The 7,875-nt window shown below is 49.1% G+C and overlaps 1 protein-coding gene across 1 annotated transcript in view; it reads left to right on the top strand.

The window, feature by feature from the left end:
* The window catches only part of LOC130557309 (voltage-dependent T-type calcium channel subunit alpha-1I-like), a 69,122-nt gene extending 65,777 nt beyond the window's left edge, over positions 1-3,345 (top strand). The window contains exons 31-33 of the mRNA XM_057338971.1: positions 770-890; positions 973-1,160; positions 1,254-3,345. Of these exons, the coding sequence (XP_057194954.1) occupies positions 770-890; positions 973-1,160; positions 1,254-1,724 (780 nt within the window). The 3' untranslated portion in view covers positions 1,725-3,345. The remainder of the gene's footprint in view (positions 1-769; positions 891-972; positions 1,161-1,253) is intronic.
* Positions 3,346-7,875: the final 4,530 nt, after the last annotated feature.

The following is a 7,875-nucleotide window of genomic DNA, read 5'->3' as shown; positions in this document are numbered from 1 at the left end:
TGTCTGTCTGTCTGTCTGATGTTTGTCTGTCTGTCATCTGTCTGTCTGCTATTTGTCTGTCTGTCATCTGTCTGTCTGATATTTGTCTGTCTGCAGTCTGTCTGTCTAATGTTTGTATGTCTTTCTGTTTGTCTGATGTTTGTCTGTCTGCCATCTGTTTGTCTGATGTTTGTCTGTCTGCCGTCTGTCTGTCTGTTGTTTGTCTGTCTGTCTGCCATCTGTTTGTCTGATGTTTGTCTGTCTGCCGTCTGTCTGTCTGATGTTTGTCTGTCTGTCATCTGTCTGATATTCATCTGTCTGTCTGATGTTTGTCTGTCTGTCTGCCATCTGTCTGTTTGATGTTTGTCTGTCTGTCATCTGTCTGTCTGATATTTGTCTGTCTGCCATCTGTCTGTCTGATATTTGTCTGTCTGTCTGTCTGTCTGATGTTTGTCTGTCTGCCGTCTGTCTGTCTGATGTTTGTCTGTCTGTCTGCCATCTGTCTGTCTGATGTTTGTCTGTCTGCCATCTGTCTGTCTGATGTTTGTCTGTCTGTCTGATATTCGTCTGTCTGTCTGATGTTTGTCTGTCTGTCTGCCGTCTGTCTGTTTGATGTTTGTCTGTCTGTCATCTGTCTGTCTGATATTTGTCTGTCTGTCTGCCATCTGTCTGATATTTGTCTGTCTGCCGTCTATCTGTCTGATGTTTGTCTGTCTATCTGCCATCTGTCTGTCTGATGTTTATCTGTCTGTCATCTGTCTGTTTGATATTTGTCTGTCTGTGTGTTCAGGGTGATGAGAGGAGCAGTGAGTCTCACAGCACTCAAGAGGTCGTGAGCAGCAGATTTTGTCTGATGAGTGAGACAGTGTTCAGCCGTGAGAGAGACAGGCAGAATCAGGATCATCACAGAGGTCAGATGAAGTCTTATGTGAGGGGCAGATCTTCTGTCTGATGACATCAAACTCATTTCACCAGAGTTTCTGTGTGTGACAGATGGAGATGGCCGAGCATCTTCAGCGGTCTTTCATCTCCCGGCCGAGTTCTTCCACCCCACCACAGCTGCCATTCCTCAGGGAAGCCCCGCCTCCGGGCCGGCACAGGTGGGCTCCAGACACGCCTCTCCAGCGTCGTGGGCTTCTCTCAGGTCTCCAGGTGCCAACAGTCGGATGATGAGTCCACAGGTACCGCAGCTTCTCACACTTACAGTCTAACAGCAGAGAGAGAGAGAGAGAGAGAGAGAGAATACAGTGAATCATTGACTCTCTCTCCCTCAGCACTCGATCAACGCTAACTCTGACAGTTCTGGGAGTCTACAGACTATGCTGGAGGAGTGCGTCCCCCCGTCAGGAGACCAGACGATCCCCTTGATGTGCCCCGCGCCCCCTCCAGAGCTCACACAGAGCAGACGTGATGACAGCACAAACCTGAACCGGACCCGACCGCACGCTGCCGATCCGTCTGATGAGACTGGAGGACCCGATCGAGTGTTTGATAGTGAACATCACTCAGATGCTTTGAGTAGTTTCTCTTTGACCTCTTTATTCCCTCATGACTCGCTGGCGTCCCCGCTGGCCAAGAAGTGCTACAGCACTGGAAGTTTAACACTTGTGAGGAATAAAGACCGCAGGCGGGTTTATAGAGCGGATCAACAGAACGCGGAGTACTGGACTGAAGCGTCAGGTGAGGAGAGAGAGACTCAGTCTGCTGCTGCTGTGAAGACCTGCGCTAGATGTCCGTTATCGTAAAAACAGATGAAACAGAACGCTCGTGGGGTGATGCTGAATGCGTGTTTCTGTTGAGCGTGTGCTGTTGTCTCGAGCAAAGTTTACACTTTAAGATTCAGTCACGTTTTGACTTCCCTCTTGAAAATAAACTAGGGTTTAAGTGATATTACCAGGCTTTCATTTGTGTTACCATAGTTTACTACATAGTTTACTAGTATCAGGGTTAATAACTGTAGTAAAGACATGGTTGGTAAAAAAATGTATATCTGTGTGGAAGTCTAATGTGTGCGAAAGGTGATGAACCTCATGGCATCATGAATAAAAAACTATTTGCAGAATCTCCAGTGGCTCCTCGCTGCAGAACGCCAGATCCAGGGGGCGAGGTTGGATCCAGATCCAGTCTCCTCCCATTGCATTGTGATTGGTCGACACTGAATCCAGTCTCCAATTGCATTGTGATTGATCGACACTGGACCCAGTCTCCTCCCATTGCATTGTGATTGATCGACACTGGACCCAGTCTCCTCCCATTGCATTGTGATTGGTCGAAACTGGACCCAGTCTCCTCCCACTGCGTCTTGATTGATCGATTAGTGGACACCTCATACTCGTGTTGTTGCCCTGCATTAAGTCATTACTAAAGTTAATAATTTGACAGAAAAACAAACTTGCTGAAGACAAACTTTATTAACGTGTTTTTAATGACATATTTTATTAGGTTTAGGGTAAGGGTTTGTGTTAACATATTTAACTGTGATCATTACTTACAGGCGTACACTAAGTTATGATTACATTGATAAGAGCAAACGTTGGCAACCATGGGTTGCAACTTTGCAACTAAGTATATAAAGTGGGAGGTGTCGGACCTGGATCCAACCATGCATGGATGTCGTGTTCTGCAGTGAGGACCGTCTCAGAAACTCAGGTCAGAGAAAGATGTTTTACTGATAATTCTTTAAAATCAGCCGCAAGTTCAAATCAACCAAAATCCAAGCTAAAGTCACACATGGATGTGTTTCAGTGTTGAAGTGAATGACGTGAGCTGTAGTTTCAGATAATAATGCATGAGAGATAAAGTGTAAAGATGACGGACGTCTTTACATAAACGTGTAATTTAATTCTACTTTTTTACGTGACGTCTTCCTCTGTCTTCCACTTTGTATTTTGTACAAGTGTCTCTGTCTGAGGTTTATATCACGTGTGCGATTTCTCTTGAAGAACCTCAGAACCCTGGAAGCCAGTTCTCTTCTGTCTCAGTGCGGCTTCAGGGTTTTACTTCAGTTTATTACACAACGAGAGTGTAGTGGACATGAACATGAACTCTCTCTTCAGATGACGCTGAGTGAATCAACATTAATCATGTAGCTGAATGATAACACGTGTGTTTGTATAAATGCAGGAGACTCTCTCACCATCACACGCCGAGCGTCTCTCTCTGTGAGAAGATGCTGAAATGATTTTGTTTCTCATTTGCACAGCTGATTTGTTCTTGAAGGACTCTTAGAGGTTTTCAGAGCACAGAATTTGCATGATTGGAGTTAAAGTGACTTGATGTGTCCTTAATGTCGTCAATCCTGGTGTTAGATTAAATCTCACATCACTTCTGACGGATGTAGCCAATAAATCACACATTTATTTTCAATCTTTTAGTGGTCGCTCTCATTTTATTTGTGATGTGAAATGGCTTTAACTCAACTCAACTCAACTTTATTTACTGTATATAGCGCGTTTTACAATTTTCATTGTTATAAAGCAGCTATACATGAGACATATTGACTATAAGCAAAACAATTCAAGTTGTACCTGTAAAAACAAGAAAAAGGTGAAACACAGAAGACAGACATACCCACATACAAAACACTCCACACACACAATATGCACACGTACTAACACACATACAGATAGACACACACACACACACAGACACGCACGCACACACACACACACACACACACACACGTACACAGACAAGTACGCGCACACACAGACACACACACGCATGCACGCACAGTGAGAGCACACATTTAAGATAAAGGAGAGAAACGCAGGTCAAATATAACAGACTATAAATTCCTATATGCAATATTAATTAAGTAAAACTTTAAAATTCTAAAGCAGCCCCCCCGGCCAGGCAAATAGTGCAAAAACAGTATGCAAACGGTGGCGAGGAACCCAAAACTCTAATCGAGAAAAAAAACCTCAGGAGAACCCAGGCCCAACCAGGGGATTCCAGTTCCCCTCTGGCAAAAGCTGCTGCCTCTGCACAAGCTCCACAGTGCTTGCACAACAAGGCTAAATAAAATAAATAAACTTACTAATAAGGTAAATTATAGTTTTAAGATTATCATTAATAATCTAATAGCATTTGAAATTTTGTGGTGAGGACGTGTCAAGTGACTGCGTCCTTCTTTATCCAACTCTATCATCTCAGCTCTTGTCAGGTCCCCACTTCCCATTCTCCGCTCTACCATCAGGTCTGGCCATGAACTGCATCCTGCTCTCTGTGGTAACCTTGGAACAATGAGACAAGACTGGTCTTTAAAAAATCATCAGTGAGAATCTAAGCGTGTGTTCCTTTCTGATTTTCACAAACAAAAAATCTATTTTGTTTTGCACTTACATAACAATCCACAGTAATAGAAAGCTATTTATAAAACAGTCAGTTCTGGTCCTTGATTCTGATTGGCTGAGTTGAGTTCTAAGCTGTCATAAAATACCCTGATTTATTATTATTATTACATAGCCTAAATGTCATCTTATTGACTTTATTTGATGAAACATCTCGGTTACGGATGTAACCTCAGTTCCCTGATGGAGGGAACGAGACGTTGTGTCGAACCGACAGATGGGGTTCGTCCCTGAGAACCAATCACTTCCGACTACTTAGAAAAGGCCAATGAAAATTGGCGAATGAAATTTGCATGCCGGACTCCGCCCCCAGAAATCCGGGTATAAAATGGAGACGGTGTGCTTCATTCATTCACTTTTGTTCTGAGGAGCCTGAGACCTCTCACGACTGCTGCAGTGGACAGCACGTGTTGTGGCAAGAAGGACACAACATCTCGTTCCCTCCATCAGGGAACTGAGGTTACATCCGTAACCGAGACGTTCCCTTTCTGTCGGTCTCTCGACGTTGTGTCGAACCGACAGATGGGGTTCCTATGGAAACCCGCCATAACACTGTGCCCTGTCACAATCTCTAGCGAAGCGACTGGCCTGGGCGTGTCAGCCGTGAGCACTACCGCAAAATTGTAACCTACCAGTGGGTAGGTAGGGGGTCCTAGAGCTTTCTTGAAAGGTGGGAAGGCCCCTGCCTTCGGCCTCACAGGCGGCGGCCTTGTTTCTCTAACAGCGAGAAGCCGCCCTACTGGGGGGTTGCAAAGTCTGGTAGCACTAGGTCCGGTTAGAGCTATGTTGCGAATAACTCTAGAGATACCCGGCCTAAGGGGCAGGGCTGCTCTGCCCAGCCCGCCCGCAGGAGGTGCTTGCTAGTGATGGATGGAGTGCCTGTTCTTCACCCAGTGGGGGAAGAAGGGAAGCTAGTTAGTACGCTGATCCCTTAGGAGAAAGGGGGGAAGGTACTGTCATAGGCGTACACCCTACCGACCGCCAGTCTTGCCTGATGCCTGCAAGACTCGAGCAGATACCGGTTTTATGCGGAGGCTGTAGGACCTTGTGAAGGTGATGGGTGTAGCCCAACCCGCAGCTCTGCAGATGTCTGCCAGAGAGGCGCCTCGAACCAGTGCCCACGAGGAGGCTGTACTCCGTGTGGAGAGAGCTCTCACCCAGTGGCCGTAGGCGATCTTAGGACAGGTACGCCATAGTGACGGCGTCCATGATCCAGTGCGCCAATCTCTGTTTGAGACAGCCCTCCCTGCTGATCTCGAAAACAGACAAAGAGCTGATCAGAGCTCCTGTGGCTCTGCGTGCGGTCCAAGCAGAGGCGCAATGCGCGTACTGGACACAACACGGATGAGGTTGGGTCTTCCTCCCCGGTGGGGAGCGCCTGTAAGTTCACCACCTTGTGTAGAGGGAGTGGTGGGAACTTTGGGCACGTAGCCGGGCCGGGGTCTCAGGATAGCGTGAGAATCACCGGGCCTGAGTTCTAGGCAATCTGTGGACACAGAGAATGCTTTTAGGTCCGCTACCCGCTACAGGATCTCCTCGTCAAGGCGTCAACTGACGAGAGAGTGCATCGGCTGTCTGGTTCAGGTCGCCTGGGATATATGTGGCTCGCAAGGATCTGCTCACCTGTGAACTCCACAGGAGGAGGCGTCGGGCGAGTCGTGATAGCTGCCGTGAGCGAACGCCACCCTGGCGGTTTATATACGCTACGGCAGTTGTGCTGTCCGACCGGACCAGCACGTGCTTGTTCTGCACGAGAGGTTGTAGCCCCTTCAGTGCGGGTAGCACATCCAACAACTCTAGGCAGTTGATATGCCTGTGCAGGCGGGGGCCCGTCCATCGCCCCGACACTGCGTGCCCGTTGCACACGGCACCCCAACCCTGCAGGGAGGCGTCTGTCGACCATGACGTGTCTCGACCTGCTCGAGAGGGGGTCCCTCTCGGGCAGGGTGCGTCGGCAGAAAGGGGTGCGTCGGGTACGTCAGGGTGCTTCGGCAGAAAGGCGTAATCACCATCCGCCTGCTGCCGGTGTGCCACGCTCTCCAGGGAACCCGACTCTGTAGCCAGTGTTGGAGCGGTCTCATGTGCATCAACCCGAGGGGTATCACCACCGTCGAGGATGCCATGTGCCCAGGAGCCTCTTCCCGCTGACTGCTTGAAATATTCCTGGCAGTTCAACACTGACTGAGCGCAGTCGCGCTGTAATGGAGACAGAGTTGAGTTCCATACCAAAAAAGAGGATGCTCTGCACAGAGGAGAGTTTGCTCTTTTTCGGTTGACCTGTGGTCCCAATCGATCTAGGTGCCAAAGCACTAGGTCCCTGTGTGTACATAACAGATCTCACGAGTGTGTCAAATGAGTCAGTCGTCGAGATAGTTTAGTACCCGCACACCTCTCTCCCTGAGGGGAGTGAGGGCGGCTTCCACGATCTTCGTGAAGACTCGTGGGGACAGGGACAGAACGAAAGGGAGGACTCTGTACTAATATGCCTGACCCTCGAAAGCGAACCGTAGGAACGGGCGATGACGAGGGAGAATTGAGACATGAGAGTAAGCGTCCTTCAGGTCGATTGCCATGAATCCATCTTGACATCTGATAGATGCCACGATGTGCTTCTGGGTGAGCATCCTGAATGGCAGCTTGAGTAGGTGCCTGTTCAGGGTACGCAGATCTAGCGACCCCCGCTTTTTTGGGGACGATGAAGTATGGGCTGTAAAACCCGTTGAACATCTCGGCTAGAGGGACGAGCACGATCTCTTCCTGACCAGAGGGGTGGCGACCTCGGCCCGAAGCACGGGAGCATCCTTGCCTCTGCTGAGGTTGAGAGGATGCCCCGAAACTTGGGCGGGTGTCTGGGGAGTTGGATCGCGTAGCCGAGACGGACCGTATCCCGTAGTCACTGTGACAGTTTGGGAAGCTCTTGTCAGGCTCCCAGGGACCGAGACAGGGAGGCTAGGGGTACGTTCTGCTTCATCGACCTCCCGGGGGTGGTTCGATGGCTGGCAGTGCGGATCCCTTGTCGTGGGGAGATCGGCTCTGCAGTCTTACCTGCCTGCCGATGATGTAGCACAACGCACCATCGAATGAGAGTGCTTAGGCTGATGATTATCCTCGACATTGGGTCTTGCCGCAATGTCGAGTTGCCGAACACCGTCGTGTAGAGGGTGAGAGCGGCTGTGATAATACCCAGACGATGATGTGGCACAACGCACCGTCGATTGAGAGTGCTTAGGCTGCTGATTATCCTCGACATTGGGTCTCGCCGTGACGCAACGTCGAGTTGCCGAACACCGTCGTGTAGAGGCTGAGAGCAGCTGTGATAAACGCCCAGTGAGAGAGAAAAACTCAATTACGGGAATGAGTAATCTTAATGAGGGAAGTGTTGTCAGGAGTGTGAGTGCAGAGTGGAAAATCACCAGTGCCAAGGAAAGCCTAAACGGGGACACAAGGGCGGCAACAATGACGCAGACCCGGAGCACGTGGTCAGCCGCTGGCTGACGGTTTCCACGTGCTCGACAATAACAAGACAACTCCTGTGAAGGTAATC

This window comes from Triplophysa rosa, linkage group LG7, assembly GCF_024868665.1.
Source record: "Triplophysa rosa linkage group LG7, Trosa_1v2, whole genome shotgun sequence".
Classification (NCBI taxonomy): Eukaryota; Metazoa; Chordata; class Actinopteri; order Cypriniformes; family Nemacheilidae; genus Triplophysa; species Triplophysa rosa.
This window is presented reverse-complemented; position numbering and strand designations above follow the sequence as displayed.